The sequence below is a fragment of the Lagopus leucura genome, unplaced genomic scaffold, assembly GCF_019238085.1.
Source record: "Lagopus leucura isolate 7727_CA_CO unplaced genomic scaffold, USGS_WTPT01 Super-Scaffold_100014, whole genome shotgun sequence".
NCBI lineage: Eukaryota > Metazoa > Chordata > Aves > Galliformes > Phasianidae > Lagopus > Lagopus leucura.
The window spans coordinates 4,603,689-4,621,351 of NW_024962268.1; the positions used below are offsets into that span (position 1 = coordinate 4,603,689).

At 39.1% G+C, this 17,663-nt stretch overlaps 1 protein-coding gene across 1 annotated transcript; it reads left to right on the plus strand.

The window, feature by feature from the left end:
• Nucleotides 1-86: 86 nt before the first annotated feature.
• On the plus strand, nt 87-15,567 carry LOC122182138 (betaine--homocysteine S-methyltransferase 1). The gene is made up of 8 exons (XM_042875181.1): nt 87-194; nt 3,003-3,135; nt 6,413-6,531; nt 9,027-9,218; nt 9,399-9,546; nt 10,381-10,563; nt 14,117-14,345; nt 14,794-15,567. The coding sequence occupies exons 1-8, from the start codon at nt 156-158 to the stop codon at nt 14,966-14,968; spliced, it is 1,218 nt and encodes a 405-aa protein (XP_042731115.1). The 5' UTR covers nt 87-155; the 3' UTR covers nt 14,969-15,567.
• Nucleotides 15,568-17,663: the final 2,096 nt, after the last annotated feature.

Here is a 17,663-nt window from a genome sequence, read left to right on the forward strand (position 1 = left end):
GGGCGAGCCCGGCCAGGGGTGTCACCCGCAGCGCTGCCCCGCGGACCGCCTCCCGCCAGAGCTATAAAAGCGCTGTCTGAACGCCGAGACTGCCTCCCGCTTCGTGCCTAGCCGTCGGGTCGCAGTTGAACAGCCGGCGTCCCCGGGCGAGGAAGATGCTGCCGATCGCGAAGACCCTGAAACAGGGCAAAAGGGTAACTCTCCCCCGCCCCTTCCTGGCCCCGCTCCCGGCACCGCATCTGGAGAGCGGCGCAGGCTGAGCGCTGGGGGCCGTGCTGCCGTGCTGCCGTGCTGCCGTGCTGCCGTGCTGCCGTGCTGCCGTGCGCTCAGGGCGCCTTTCCGCGCGCGGTGCTGTGCACCCCGCGGGAGGGACCCGCTGCTCCTGCGGGTGGGGCGCGGAGTGGGGCTGCGGTTAAAGGCAGGTGGTAACGATGCCTGCTGGGCACAAAGCTTCTTAAAGAGATCGGGTGCTGTTGTGGGATAGTCGGGCGTATTAAATTGAAGTTGGTGCTGCCCCAGCCCCTAGAATTTTAGTTTTCTCGGAACGCACACGTTGCAGCCGCCAAATCCATTTAGCTTTACAGTATTTGATTAAAAAAATTAAACAAGATTTGCAACACACTGAAATTCTGGATATTGTCAGCACGAACCTTCATTAGGTGGGATTTCTGCTTCCAGTCAACTCTATTTAAAAGTCCCAAACTGTTCTTCCCTTGATTGATAGGACTGAATACCAGCAGTGTAACATGAGTACCACCCCCAGTGTATGCATGCCCTTTGCACTCTCATTCAGCTGAAGAAATTAGTCAGTATGAAGTTATTCTGGCATCAGCTGTTCTGCCTGTTAAGACAGAACTTCTAGCAATGTGTGAATCAAACTCTGGCATATAGAAGTGCTGCTGCCTGTCACTGTTTGGCAGGGGCATGAAGCAACACATTCTTCCTTCTTGCCGTGACTGTGCTTTTAGCAGTAGGACAGCTCTTAGAGGAGTTATCATTCATTTTTGTGTCTATGGCTCTTTCACATAAACCGGTTGTGAATGAGGGAGTCAGGGTAAGATCTGAGTTTTCAGACGCTTTCTTTCTCTTCACCAATGGAAAGGTAGGGCATAGGTAAAACAAGCAGGCTGCTGACGTGGTTCAGTTTCACTCCTAAGCAAGCTGGAAATATCTTCATACAATCATTTGTTCTCTTTTGGTGAGTAGATAGACCACTTTGGTGAATGCCCTAAGTGACGCAATGTCATTCGTGGTGGCGAAAAGTGAAAAGATGTCTCGAAAGCCTGAGATTTTACATCTCTTTTTCCCTGTTACTTTATGCCAGATCTCTGTACTAGTGGATCACCACATGGTTTAGTTTTGATCTAGATTAGGCATGAACACACAGCTGCACGGGACAAAATGAGGACAAAATGCTGGTTGAAATAAAGGTATTTCATTCAGTGAGGACAAGTAACGATGGTGCATTGGGATAATATCCATCTGTACTAACCTGCAAAAAAGTGGTTTCCATTTTTGAACTAACCTGAGCTGGTAATACAGCTGATAATACTGTTTTAACTTACATTGCTTCAGTGTGACAAAAGTGAAGATTATTTTAAAGTGGTGTTTTAAAAAGCCATAACTGAAGGGAAACTTCTATCAGGTCCAAGAAATTACTTTTTAAAAGAAAAAAGTCAGTGTTGTAGTGCATTTAAATATAACATGTACATATGATGTCAACATGTATCTATTCCCTCAACTTCAATCAATCAGCAGCACCTGAAATTGCTTTTACCTCCAGGGTTTTTCCCTCTGTGGTCCTATTCCCTGCACATTAAAGTTCTGAAGCAGGCTTTGTTCAACCTTCCTTGGCAAGCAGGAGAGGGAAGGACTCAGTCATTAGTTCCTCAGCTGCTTTTCTTTAGCCCCATTTGAGTTATATTCAGTCTAACTGCAGTTTTCATGAAGCCTCCCAACACTTGGACGTACAACAGAGCTTCCATCTGTTGAGGTATGAGTGGTGGGCTTGCTGAAAGTTGCTCAGTTTTGTAGATACAGTATTGTAGACTGAACTTTGCCCGGGTCCTGCCAAATGAGAAACTTGTGTAGTCTCTTAAATGCTAGAGTTAGTCAGGTTGCTGTTTTGGCAAGTCCACAGTGTGCAGTAGAATGTGATGCAAGATCTGCAAGCCAGTACTTGGCCAGGCTCATATCTGCACAGCAGCCCCATAACCTTACTGCCATGTCAGCCCCTGAACCAAAAATGCTGACTGTGTCAGCAGAGCTTTGAACCCTGGTGTGGTTGCACTCTGAAGATACAGGTACTGGACCTGTCTGAGATAAATGGTACTCCTTGTTGAGAGGATATATTCTCATCCCACCTAAAGGGCAGCGATGAGAAGTTGTAGATGTTTGTCTTTCTGATATGTGTGATAGCATAAATGAATTAGCGGAGAAATTATCAAGATACACTCTGAGTACACAAATAACTCTCAACTCTGTCCATCAGGCTTTTCCTTTTCTTGCTCCCTCAGATTTCATTTGCTAAACCACTAAATGTGCCATCAGAAAAATACAGCCATAATTTTTTCTGTACCTTTTACATTTGTTAATGTGTTGTCTGCATTCATTCATTTCTTGAAATCTTACGGAATTAGGGTAGTAATCTGTATGCAGCATGTAGTACTGTTCAGTGTAATAGCATAGAACATTTTGGAGAATTTTAACAGGACAATGAAGCAATGAATCAAATACAAAAACTCATATATCTAATTAGGCGCAATCAACATATATTGTTTTGATGTGTTTCCCATAGAAAAAGAAGGCTTTTAAAACAGACTGTCTACTACTATTCTTTCAAGAGAATTTCAAGAAGGAAATAGATGACGTTTTATTATTATAGTAAAGGTGTTTCTGTGGCCCACGGATATTTCTGTCTTGTCAAATACAGGATATGACAACAAGTCACATATGCCCACGAAACTGAAGATCTGTAATTATTAACCTTTCCTTTTCTTCAGGGTATTCTAGAGCGCTTGGATGCTGGAGAGATTGTGATTGGAGATGGGGGATTTGTCTTTGCCCTTGAAAAGAGGGGATATGTGAAAGCTGGACCTTGGACTCCCGAAGCAACAGTAGAACACCCAGAAGCAGGTCAGTTTTACCTGTAACGAAAGTAAAAGTAGTTGGAAAAATAATTAGTTTATAGAACTTGCAGCAAGTTTTTAAATAGAAATGTTGCTGTAGAATTAGACACTGTGAAGGACAGCATAAGATCTGTAGACCTAAAGCTCAACTTACCCTATATTCTTTCTGTAACAGCGGCTAAAAGCAGCTGGTTGGAGAAGAATGAGTAGTACCTCATTATACATGATATAGTCATACCTCTCCAGAATGCTTCTTGTCTTCAATAATTTTTGAACCAGATATGCTATCTTTGTGTTCAGTAATATTCTCTCATGCACTTGTCCTGTCTGTCCTCGAGCCAGTATCAAATTTATCACTGACAGCATCTTGTGACAAAGAGTTCTACAGGTGACTCTCTGTTTTGTTGGGTTTGACCATTCTGGGATTTTTATATTGCTGTAAATCAATACTGTCTGTGTATTTTCTTTTTCATGAAAGTAGTGGCTTTAAATAAACAACCGAATGGGAATGGAGTATTTAATGTATGCGCCTCCACTGTGAAAAGGGGAATGAGAACCCAACTGTTACAGTGAAATAAGATCATTTTCTCTGCCTGTGCTGTCTAATGGAGTAACTGCCAGCAGTGGAGGGGGACTAAATGAGCAATTACAGTGCCTTACAGCATAAAGATTGTAATGCATAAAGACTAGTTAGCATAAATAGTGCTAAAACAGATTCTGTTAGTCAATGTGCATTTTGTTTACCTTTTTGTACAACACTTTTAATTCTAATTGTCACACCTGAGAAATAGCGTATATATTACTGAGCGATTCAATCTGGGAAGGGTCTTTTGGTTATGAGCTAACATCAGCTGGCTTAACCCAGACAGTGCTAATTGCCTTGCTGAGATTCTGCTTCATGCTGAATTCTTGTTCTCAGACTGTGCTTTAAAGGATTGGATGTGCCTTCAGTGGAATTTTGCTGTTTACTTTCTTCGACACGTTCTATGTAGAAAAATATTCTCATAGGTGAGTTAGCTGGGCTAAATGAGCACACAGGCCTGCTTTAATTAACTGCCTAGCGGTCATTGGTTAGAGCTCAGCCATCTAAGCATTACTGCTGATTTGCTGGTAGCTATCTATAGAACATGCTGCTTATGTCTGTAATAGTTACAACAGTTTAATAAACCTTTTTATAGGCGATTTATGAACATACACTCAACTGGGAATATGTTCATTTCTTGTAGTGTGGTGTGTTGCTTCCCCTCCATTACTGATTTTTGCTCCTGCGTGTTTAAGAGTCATGTTACTTGGAAAGCAGGTGTAAAGAGCACAAGGAGCAACTGGCTGGGCCAGCTGGTACAAAATCCATACAGCTAACAGCCCCCCTCCTCTTTGTAAGGGAAGAGGGAAAAGGGGGGTGGGGGAGGTTCTTAGAATGCAGCAAGGCGTGTGCAAAAAAATCCAAAAACAAACAAACAAAAAAGACAAGTTGAAAGCCATTCACTCTGTTACAAGGAAGAAGTTCTATGAGATTGACAACTGTCCTGAGCCAGACCAGGTATTTGAACTACTGCTCTGCATGGGGCAGTGTACATATGTACTTTCTCCATCTCCTGTTAGCTTAAGTCTGTCTATTGTTAAATATCCAACTTGTGGTGAATTGAAATCATTATTTAGCCCTACTCGTAGCTCTTAACCTCATTTGTCAAATGGTGGAGGAATCCATAGTTTGAGTAATATACTAGCAGTCACATAATGATTTACACGGTGGTTTGGGGTTTTCTGTTAGTGTCGTGCAGGCTGTTGCAGGCTTTAAAATAGTAACAGAATATTGTGGGTATAATAACATCTGCCTGGGATTGAATGAGATTCAGACTGATACTTTACTTATAAGGCCATTTTTTCTCCCCAAATGTGGACAGAGACTCCTGAGTGGGTCTGTGTAAGTAACAGTTTGAAATAAGTTTCTTACTGTTTCATTTGTTTATCTATATCACTGTCCTTATTTACCCAAAGCCCAAGACTTTTTCCAGGAATGCAGTAATTTTAAATAAAACCAAACTAACACTGTGGGTAAATAAAGCTTGTTTGTTATGGGAGTCAGTGCATTTGTAGAAAATATTTGTGGAATTTTTTCAGTTTTTCCCATTTCCTGGCTAGTTTTCACCAGTGTTTTCTACTCTTCCTCATGGAAAAATAAAAAACAAAACCAAAAACCACTTTGGACCACTACAAACATATAGAAACATCTATTTTTTCTGTGATTAACGCTCTACTTTAATGCTATAGAAAGCAGAATTCTCTCAGAAATATTAAAGTTTTGAATTAATGTAGAAGTTGTAAAAACTGAAATCTGATCCTGATAGCTTAGGCAGATTCCAGGGACTTTTTGATCTGTAGCCCTGCTACAATCTGTGTTTCTGAATAGGTCTTTTTGACTGCAGGGTAAACAGGCACCGTATTAAGTCACACCGCAGTTGGCCAAGGCTGTTACTGAAAATGAAATACTGCACCAGCAGAGAAAAGCAAGCAATATGACACTATTCCTTCACTGAAAGCAGATGTGTTCGTGTGATTGATACAAGCAACTTCTGTTTGAGCTTCCCTGTTGTAGAATGCTGTATCTGCTGTAGCTGAAGGCAGTAGCTTCATTATGACACAGTCACACACTTTGCTAATGACACAGATTGTCTGTGGGCAAGGAGGTATGAGAAACCAGGACATCAGGAAAACTTCCCCAAACATTTGCCATAGAAACGTCAGCGTTCTCTTGTTTGTTTGCAATATCTAGAGGTTAATTGATTTCTTGTATGTGCTGTAAGCTGTTGAACCTCTTAATGCAGTCATGATCTGGAAGCTGAGAAACTGGCTCTTTCTTTCATGTGATGTTCTTTTTGCTTGTTATTCCTTGTCATTCTTTCACAGGCTTTTGCTGTGGTTTTTTTTTTACTTTCCGTTCCTGAACTATGATGCATTTCTATTATGTGAAACTGGGAGATGTGAAGGAGTGCAGAAAGCAGGAGATAGGTGAAGTGCAAGACAAAACTGGATCTGCTGATAGAAAACTGAATAGAAATCCTTCTTTATTTATAGCAGGGAATAACTACGTTTTCTACCTAATGTTTAAGACTGAGGGGGGGGGGGGAAGAAGAAATTCTGCATATACTACTATTGCTACTTTCTCACAGGCTTTACTAGTAAATACTATATCACTTATGTCAAAGTAACATTACTTCAGTAAGCATTTAATTTTAGGATACCAACAGTAATAACTGTACCAAGCATCTCTTGTCTTTTTTTAGTTCGTCAGCTTCACAGGGAATTCCTCAGAGCTGGATCCAATGTTCTTCAAACATTCACCTTTTATGCCAGTGAGGACAAACTGGAGAACAGAGGCAACTATGTAGCTGAGAAAATAACTGTGAGTAGAATAAAACTTTGATGGAGATATGAAGTAAGTGGATTCAATTTAAATGTTCTTTGGAGTGATTTTTTTGGTTATATTTGAGGACCAAAAATGAGATGATGCAGAGTTTGGAATAATAAGAAGGACGTGGTTAAAGGAGAGCAAAATTACAAAATGGGACTAGAGGATACCCGCATCTTATTTTTCTTGTCGAAGAGACTAGCTTACTGGAATTTTGATACGAAGAGTAGGGGGAAAAAATCATTTGCACAGAGAGCAAAATCATTTGGGGATGCAGAGGGGAAGAAATACTTTAACACTCACTGAAACAAATCAACTGCTAAAATGGTGAAGAATTCTAGAAATTAGCAGCCGGTTTAAAAGTATTGAATGTTTTTTCTAAGGTCATTTCTTTAATAAAGTAATAATTAAAAATTCAAGGTTTGCTCTGTGGCCGGTATTCCCATCTTCATGTATGAGGGTAGTCTGGAACAGCAACAGAAGTACAATGGTGGTGTTTTCTCACTCTGTGCACTAAGGACACATGGGATGCTGAGTGGTTTTACTAACTGTAGGCCTCAGCTCGCCTGGGACTTTGGTCATAAACATTTCTAGATAGTTCCTTTGAGACTGGAAGATTTGCCAGTGTGTTTTCCCTGATCCCTTCTCCTTTGGTCACGTTGTCTGCTTTAGCCTCTGGAAAATAGATAAGATACTCTTGGGGGAAGAAGGTATTGCAGGGCCAGAAACTGGACATTAGTGGAACACTTGTAGCTTAAAATTGGGAGGTCACTATTACCCTAAAACTGTTGTATGGGTCAGGCTGAGCTATTACAGCATTGTTTTCAAATCACAGTGTTTGACACCAGCTCTCATCTATGTGGGCAACCTGTTAAATAAAAGAAACATCTGAGAGCCTAGTTCTTGTACTGCTTTCCAGTTAATAAGAGAATTGGAGCCACTTTCTATGTAAGTGATTCTGAGTAGAATTAATCAGAATTTTTCATATTCTAAGGAGGGGAAGGGAGAAACACTGATCATAAGTACTGAGGTACTGTACACAGTTTAGAAGATACTGGTGTGGGAGTGATTCAGAAGATGCTGGTTCTTTTTAATTAAGTGTAGTCAGAACAAACATTTTAATGAGTACTTTCTCATTTTTTCTTATATCCATTTAGAATATGGCCACATTTACCCAACATTTTTATTAAATCATTCAGACCAGCCAACTGAGTGCATGCATATCATGGATGTTTCTATGTATTCATTCGTATGCTATCAATAATGCTTTATTGCTGCTTGTGGCATTGCAGTTCGGAAATGTTCCTGTCACTACAGCTGAAATCCCAACTCAAGGGCATTAAAAAAAAAAAACCACCACATTCTCTCTATTCCCCAGAAGCTGTTCAATGTGTGAAACATCAGTCATAATGTTGTATGACCAAATTTACTTTGAATTCCACAGATGCAACGTTTAAAATCTATTCTAGAAGCACAGTGCCTGTGGAACAAGCCATGCTGCAGCACCTGCTGCCACGCAAAATGATAGGAGGGAAGAGCACCAGTGCAGCAAATGCTTTGCAGCAAAGTTTTTAAGACTCACTGCTTATTCTAGAACAGGTTCTCTGGGCTTGGCTTAGTGTATGGCTCCAGATCCTGGAATTACTAAATGTGAGTGCCAGTGCAAATGGAAGTCACTTTGTCAGGAACAATGTTAAAAAACAGCTTGATCTTCTGGGGCATCCATGAAACACTTCAGCTGTGAGAAGACTGAAGTTTCTGAATAAACCGTGAGCCAGAAACAGACCTGCTCTAACCAGTGCTTGCTATCTATCCCGAATGCTTCCTTTCCAAAAATCTTCTTCCTCAACTTAGTGTCTTTTTCACAAGCTGTTGTAGACACCTCTGAGTACAATCAGAATGTCTTCAGTCTAGGTAATTAATTATATACAGTGCTAAGTTTCGCCTTAATGTTCTTAAATTGGCCATGCTAATATGTGATAATGAATTATATATTTTTTTTAAAGATAAAGTCATAAATAGATCTATATAAACATATTATATTTTGATGAGTTTCAAAATACTAAGATAAATTAAAAATAGAATGAAAAATCAGCTGAGATAACTATGTATTTTTCTTCCACCCACAAAAATGTACACTTAAATTCTTATCATTTTATGAAAGAATGAAGATAATTGTACTAAATATCAAATATTTATTTGCTTTTTATAGCTTTAATTGTTTAAACTGTGTTAAAAATAGTATGCTTTTTATTAGTATTTGATAGTATGATATAATAGCTTAGAGGTGACAAGAAATTTGTTTCCTAACATTTGTTACTTTTTTGAAAGTTTGTTAATCTTTCTAATCAATGTCATTTAAAAATACATTTAAATTATAAATGAATATGAAGAAATTACTATGGATTTTGACTTTAATCTGTTTTGTGCTCTAAAGCTTCATGCTTATCTCTGATGGGGTAAAACTAACGTAATCTGTATTCATGCAGTGCCAGAAAGTGAATGAAGCTGCTTGTGACATTGCCAGAGAAGTGGCCAGTGAAGGCGATGCTGTAGTAGCTGGAGGAGTTAGTCAGACACCATCATACTTAAGCTGCAAGGACAAAACAGAGGTTAAAGCAGTCTTTCGAAAGCAGCTTGATATCTTCATGCAGAAGAATGTGGACTTCCTCATTGCAGAGGTACATTTGTAGTTAAAAATAAATGCATTCAACTGATATTATTTTCTAATGGTATGGTCAGTGAACTCAACAGAGCTTTGTTAGAGTATGTTATTGTGTTGCTTATGAATTTGGCATCTGAATTAATGTTTATGCTTCATCTCCAAGAAATGAAACTAGTTCTGTTTTAATAACTTGCAGTATTTTGAACATGTTGAAGAAGCTGTCTGGGCAGTTGAAGTCCTAAAAGAGTCTGGCAAGCCAGTTGCAGCTACAATGTGCATTGGTCCAGAAGGAGACATGCATGGTGTGCCTCCTGGGCAGTGTGCTGTCCAACTGGTGAAGGCTGGTAAGAAACTGTTTTAAACTGCTTTTAAAAGTATGGGACAAAACACATTTCTTAGGCATTCAGATACATGAAGGGGTATGTGAAGGAGATGATAACTTCCTGATTATGTCTTTAAAAAGAACTTTCGTTTAGTTTTCTGTAGGAAGTCTTGTAGCAAGAAAACACAGAATACCGCAGCTAAGAAATCATATTAACCAAGATTGGGAATGGTAGTCACAGGTAGCTAATGCTGAGTAGAGGAAAATTCTAAACAAATTCCTTTTTGGTTACAGAGACAGCCCCAAATCCCAGGCTTAAAATTATGAAACATAAGCAACATTTGATTCTGTGTTTTAAAAACTTTCTGGAGTATGGTTCAAATCCAGGATGAGAAACGGGGCGGGGGGGGGGGGAATTCTTTTTGTCTAACAAAAGCTGTATTTTCTGCAGGACAAGTAGAATCATAGAATGGTTTGGCTTGGAAGGACAGAAGGAATGGTGGCATAACGGATGATACAAGGGCTTCGTTATATCTGTCCTGAACTGCTCTTTTCCTTTGGAGTTAGAGTTAAAATTCCAAGGCAGAACCTGCATTAGAAAGCTGTTAGATAATTGCCTATGTGACGGTGGATGCTTTTCATCTTGGTACTTCATCTGGAAGGTTAAGAGGAGAGCAGCTGAAATGCAGATAGTATGATCTGCCACATGAGAGCTGAGACTGACTCCAGCTCAGTTGCCTTTTCATAGGGCTGGTGTGCAGATGGACTGATTTGCTTCTGGAGTGCTGTGTCTAAAAACATTCACTGCCTATTTCTTGGGAATATGTGACTTAAACAGTTATTGTCCTTCTCATAGGTGCTTCCATTGTTGGAGTTAACTGCCATTTTGATCCAGATACTGTACTGGAAACTGTGAAACTGATGAAAGAGGGCTTGCAAGCTGCTAAGCTGAAGGCCCACCTGATGTCTCAACCACTTGCTTTCCATACACCTGACTGTGGGAAGCAGGGGTTTATTGATCTTCCTGAATTTCCCTTTGGTAAGACATGCTTTTTGTTACATACTTCCTTCTTTCCTGTTTTTTATCAAAACCAAAGCTATAAGATGTCCTTTTATACAATAGGATGAGTCCCCACTATCCTGTCTGGCATTCTGCATAGAGGGTTTGCAGTGTAATATCAGATTAAAGTTCATCCGCATAGCAGGAGTATTTCAGTAGTACTACAGCCTGTTACTGAAAATGAAATTTTGATGGAAATTGTTAAAACGCTATGACCTGAACTCAATTAAATGTATAGTTCTTCCTCATGCTGAAGAACCTTGTTCAAGACCACCGTGGAACAGTAAAGAAATAAGTAAGTACAAATAGACTTAAAAAAACACAGAGTTTAAAATACCTTTGGACTGGAACTCACCAATATTTCAGGTTTTGAACGCAGTAATCAAGGTGCAGCCTCGCTAGTGCTGAGTACAGAGGAATGATCATTTCCCTGCTCCCTGCTGCTTTTTTTCTCTCATAGAAGGCAGGATGCTGTTGGCCTTCTTGGCCACCTGGGCACATTGCTGGCTCATGTTCAGCCAAGTGTTGACCACTACCCCCAGGTCTGTTTCTTTTACACAGTAATCCAGCCATTCTGTCGCAAGCCTGTAGCTATGAGTGGGGTTGCTGTGACCAAAGTGCAGCACTTGGTCTTGCTGAACCTCATTCCATCAGCCTCAGCCCATTTATCTAACCTGTCCAGATCCTTCTATAGGGCCTTCATACTTCTAGGCAGATCGACCCTTCCTGCCTACTTGGTGTTATCTGCAAACTCATCCAGGTCATCACTAAATATATTGGATAAAGATACAGGACAGGCTCTGATACCAACCCCTGGGGAACACCATTCATGACTGGTTGCCAGCTGGATTTAACTCCATTCACCACCAGTGTTCAGTCTCTTAAGTGTCACAGTCTTATGTAAGATTAGAGGGAAACCAGAAGTATTATGTTCTTTGATGTTGCTAACAAATGGATAAGCAATTTGGAGACGTTTCATCACTTGTGCTCAGGAGAAATTAATTTCATGAAATCTGAAAGACTCAGCCACTTTGTATGTAAGGTTTCAAGGTTTTCAAAAACAAGGTTTTTGTATTTTGTGACTTATTTACACCTGGGGTGTAAAAGATCACATTCTCCTAAGATGAGAGGACTAAATCAACCAAAATACTGTTAAATTGATTTGAGAAATGTCTCTGTTTTCAGTTATCATACACTCTTCTTTTCAAGTTCAGTCTATAACATAAGGTAATAAAACAACTGAATTTGTAGGAAGAAAAAATGAAGTAGGTGCAATTTTCAGGAATATCTTTTTTTTTTTTTTTTTTTTTTAAATTCCTTTCTTTAAATAAAGGAAAACTGGAAGCATGAGCACAAGGCATTCATTAGGCAATAAAAGCATGATGGTGTTCTGAAAATATTTGGGAATACTGAAATGCCAGGAACTCATTTTTGCTATTCATTCCTTCGTACGGCTTCTCTGATTGCAAGCAAAAAGATAGAACAGACCCAGAAAATAGTCAAGTTATTAGAAGGATTCACTACTCGGTTTCTTGTGGTTCTTGGCTTGAACACTACATGGAGTCCACGTGAGACTTTAGTTTTCAGAAATATCATGACTCAATTGCAGAAGCTTCATGCCATGAGTATCTTTCAGTCCAGAAGGGGAAACTGATCACTTGATGGCAGATAAGCAGTTTGGTTACTAAAATGACTTAGTTAACTTTTTAATGTGAAAGATAGTGTGCAGAAGAGGCACTTAGATATTTGAAATGTAAAAGGCCAAGAAAACCTCATACTGGCAAACTCCAGCAACAGCTGTCAGAAATGTTTATCAACCATTAGAACTTTTTCCAGTTTTGTGTCTGCCCTTCTATGTAATCACCAGTAAGGCAAGGACAGTGTTTTAGAAAGAAGCGTGCTGGTCAGTCAAAGCATTCTCAATTGTTTCAAGAGTGAATGCATGGAAGGGCTAAATCTAGGAGCCAATTACAATCTTATCAATGAAAGCATCAACCTTTTTATACTATAAATGACCAAACAGTTAAGCTATAGGTAATTAATCTGAGTGAAGATAAGAAAATAAGTACTGTAAAAAGTGATGCATTGAAAATAGAATATTAGATGACTTTGGAGAGGGGAAATAAGAAAAGACAACAACAATAAAAAAAAGAAATCAAAGGAAACGCATGATTTAAGTGGCAACTTTTCATTGAATGCTTCTTTTTTTAATCATCGTGTTTCCCCATGTGTGGCCAGTTGGCACAGTGAGATCAATGCTTGTTTCTTTAGAGGGGTATGGCTGGTGCATAAGGACTGGTTGTGACGAGTAGATGATCAAAAAATCAAGACAACACCCTCTACCATTCCCCAGAAGTTCAGTTGTTTATACAGGCATCAGTTGAGTGAAAGATACTGCATTCTTACAATTCATCACTTTGTATTGATTTTTGCATTTGCTTTTGAATAATGTGTGAGAGATGAGGAAATTGTGAAGTGGTTCTTCAGATGCTTTCTCTTACATCTACAGGATTGTACATCAACTTACTATATTTGAACAGCATTTTAAGATAGCATTGTTTTTCCCTCTGAGATGAGTCACTTTATTTTCTTTTGACCACTTTCATTGTGACCAATAATTTTCTTTTGAGGAACATTTCTGCTTTTTGTTTAATCCTGTCTCTTTAGCAACTCATTGGACTTTAAGTTCTCCTCATGCTTGTTAATCTTCTACAGATGTGCATAAAGGAGCAGGAGGACGTTCTGTATTACAATTTCTCCAAATTTCTTTTGCAGTCCTTCGTTCTTTCTTTCCAGTTTTGCCACTTCTTGTGCCTCCTTCCTACCTTGTGCTTTTTCTTGTTCTTCACATTTTCTGTTGCTTTTCTTCCACAAGTGTTTCCTCAACTTTGTTGTCCATCCAGTCAGCTCATTATGATCTACGGTAGGAAGAATGACTCAGCACAACCAAGGGAACACCCTTCTTTTGAGCATTCTGCACTCAGAACTTTCCAGAAGGAAGGAAGGGACATGAAGCAGTGGATGGGAATATAACTAAGTAAGGGATGGGCTAGCAAACAGCTGGCTGCCAATAGCTAGTCATGGAAAAAAGTTAAGTGCTCTTGATTAATAAAGAGCAGGCTTATTGCAGTTGCAGGAAAGCCAGCATCATCTCCTTTACAGATTAGAATAAGATTTCCCAGCTATTTGCTGCACATTGTGAGTGTAACATGGAAAACAGTCCAGTATTCCAGCAAAGAACTCTAGCAGAATGGCAAGTGTGTGGCTGAGGGCTTGATCACTCTCACTGGATATTGGTTGCTGTTTTGCTAGGTGAAAGAAGCTTAAGACAAGCATAGTTCAGAAGCACATAATAGAATCTAAAAGCTAGCTTTAGGAAACTTTGTCTCATTAATTCTAGCTTAGACAGTTGAAATATCTGTATTTACCATCAGTTTTCCAAACAGCGTGCAAGTTTCAATAAGTTTTTTTCTCACTAAAAATCTGCTGAAGTGGAGTGCTGTGGAAGCCCAAGGTATGAATGTCTTTGCAGGTTTGGAACCAAGAATCATCACTAGATGGGATGTTCAAAAATATGCAAGAAAGGCTTATGACTTAGGAATCCGCTATATTGGAGGCTGCTGTGGATTTGAGCCATATCACATCCGAGCAATAGCTGAAGAGCTGGCTCCTGAAAGAGGATTTTTGCCAGAAGGTTCTGAGAAACATGGTAGCTGGGGCAATAGCCTGAGCATGCATACTAAACCCTGGGTCAGAGCAAGGTATGTATATCTGAACTGGAAGGCACAACAAAGCAATCCTTGCAAAGACTTATATTGGTCCATAAAGCAGACGGAATTCAGAGATCTAAGTATCATCTTAAGTTTTCTTCATGTTAATAATTTTGAGGAATTAAATCTGATCTGGGAGCAGTGAAAGAGATGCAGAGGCGGTAGGAGAGCTGCAAAAGTTGATAAAAATTAATGTGAAAATAATTCATGAAAGTTAAAATGGAAACCTGACAGACTACTGACAGCTTACTGTGCTCTTTTTGAGGATGTAAAGATTATTTTGAAAAGTGCAGCAGTTCTTTGTATAGTTCTGTTCATCTTTCTGTATCTAAACATAAAGTCTGATTTTGCAAGTCAGAGGTTCCTTTGTAATGGCCGCAATATCTTCGGTATTGTGAAGTGCTGAAACAAACGCTGTATTTGCTTTTCTTTGTTTTAGAGCAAGAAAAGAATACTGGGAGAACCTGAAGCCTGCTTCAGGCAGGCCATATTGTCCTTCAATGTCAAAGCCAGATGGCTGGGGAGTGACCAAAGGAGCCAGGGAGCTGATGCAGCAGAAAGAAGCAACAACTGAACAGCAGCTGAAGGAGCTTTTCCAGAAACAGAAATTCTAATCGGCTGCAATTGTCTGAATGTTAGGATGTTAGAACATCTCATCCTTTGAGAGAAAACTTGTGAAGATTAATGCCCTATTAATTTGTTCAATTAACGTGTAATGAAAGAGGCAAAGAAAATGTGATTACAAATGAAATATGAGAAGCATTGATAATAAAATCTTTCCCAAATAGTTTGGGAAGAGGTTTGGATTCTTATAATTGATCTTCTGTTAGTTAGCTAGATGCCATTTACTGGGTAGACACAGATCACATGGAAGTAGTATAAGTAATACTAGGCTCAACTGACCTGTGCATAGACCAAAAAACATCTATAAACACTACGTTAGTACTCTTGAGTCTGTTTTAGTTTAGAAATCTGTGAGAGCAGCTCAGACCTCAGGACTTGCTGAGGGCCAGCTTCAGGCATGAACAATCTGCCAGTGCTTCAGGCTCAGTTAATTATAGTAAATTCATGTACTTCAAGAGCGTAGAAGTAAACTGGAAATTCCAGTGTGACACCAGTCACATACACCCAATTTGCTGCTTGGAAGATTGAGAAGCTTAAGAGATTATTGTGATAGATAGAAAATACGGAATAAATTAAAAATATCACGGAATTGTATTGTATTATCTTGACACTTTAAATCATATGAGCTCTGAGTAGCGTACCTCAAGTAAACTACTGTAATTTTCCAAATGATCCAACTGATTTCTATATATCTCACTTGAAAAAAATGTGCTTATCTCAGACAAGATCTTAAAAACTGAAGCTTCCTAAATATAACTCATGTATATATGAATAGTAAAATATTCCATGATTAATCCACCTAGTTAAAAAAAAAAAATCAAGGAAATTTGAACACTGGAGGGTTTCCTTAGGAAAGGTATTGCTGTACTTGGAAAACATTACACATGATGGACAGGCTTCCACAGCTTATTTTTGTGAAATACTATGCCATTTAGATTTCTATCTTGAATCTCATTCCCACCCATTCTGCATTGAAGTCAATACCTCTGCAAAGATATGCTTGAAGTTGCAGTTTTGAAAGCCTTAGTTGGACTGTTTATTATGAATCAGCTTTTTTCATTATTTCTATGTCCATGCTGTTATTCATAGTTCAGGAAATATTTGAGCACTTAAATGGGAAACTTGAGGTATAACTTGAAGGCATTCAAGGCCTGGCTGGATGTGGCTCTGGGCAGCCTTGTCTAGTGGTTGGAGACCCTGCCCACAGTAAGGGAATTGAAACTAGATGATCATGACAGTGCTTTTCAACCCAGGCCATTCTATGATTCTGTGGTATACTCTTCAGTCTGTTACTGGCATAGAGACTTTTGAGAAAGCCACCTTCCTTCACCATGTCTTCAACAGACTAAAATAATTTCTAGTTAGAAATTATGCCTGAGTGCCAAAAGCTCACAAATAAAAAAAAAAAAAAGAGTATCTTTAAATGTAGATTATTTGAAAAGCATCTGTTTAGATATAAACACATTACATTAAACTTCCTTTCTTCCTAAATCCTTCTCGCAGTTCCTCCTGCAAAAAGTGGAATAACACAAAATCTGTGGAATAATCCACTCTGGTTATTACCAAAATGTTTTCAGTGTTAAAGGTGTATTCATGTGAAGTGGATTAAAATACAGTTGCTAAAAAAGTGCTTTGAGCAATCATTACCAGTTTAGGGACTCCTGGTCTGATTTTTTTAAAAACTGTCCTAACGTGCGAAAATTCCTACTGAAGTTAAGAAAGTTAAGAAAGCCAGCTTAAAAAGAACAAAATTTAACAGTGAAGAGAAGCACTGAGGAGATTTAAAACCACCCAAAATGAAATTGTGCCCAAGGGGGAAGATGCACAATCCTTGTTTGATTGTTGCTCAGCCAGTGAGATGAAAATTAATTGAGAGGGTGATTTACTGATCACTTCAGAGTCCCAAACTCTTCAGGAAAACAAACAAAAAAATCAGCCAAGAAGATAGCATAAATAAAATCAGCCAACAAAGTCTTAATTCCCACCTCTTTCTCATGGTCTGTTAAGTGACTTGTTAAGGCAACAAGGCACAGACTGACAGCACAAATCTAGGAAATTTGTTTCCTCAGAAAGTCTATTTGAAAATTTAGATAACTGAAAGTGAAGGGGTCTTTAGAAGGTCTTGGCCTCTAGTTAGTACCCTGAGGCAGGATCATTTTTTTACACTGATTGTAAACACACCTGATGATGGAGATTCTATGCCATACCCACCAATCCTCTTACTTCCTTTATCTTAACAAACTGTTCCTAATTTGAATACTCCTTGATGCAATTTGAATGTATTTTGGTGGAATTTGAATCCATTATTTCCAGCTCATTACATACAGAAATAATTTATTCCATTTGTCTTTGCTGATGCCTTTTATACATTTGAACATTAACATGCATTCCCTGTTTCTTTTCCCTGACTGAACAGACTCTTTGTTCACTCCTTCTTTGTGGCCTCAGTGAATTATTCATCATAAATCTAGAGATCACCTCCATCCAGTCTTTTCCCACAGCACAGAATCAGAGAATCTGAGAATACTAGAATGGCTTGAGTTGGAAGGGACCTTAAAAATCACCCAGTTCCAACTCAACTGCTCCGGGCAGCCTGTGCCAGAGCCTCATCACCCTTAGAGTAAAGAATTTCTTCATAACATCTAACCTAAGTCTTCCCCCTTTTAGTTTAGAAAATGTCCCTCT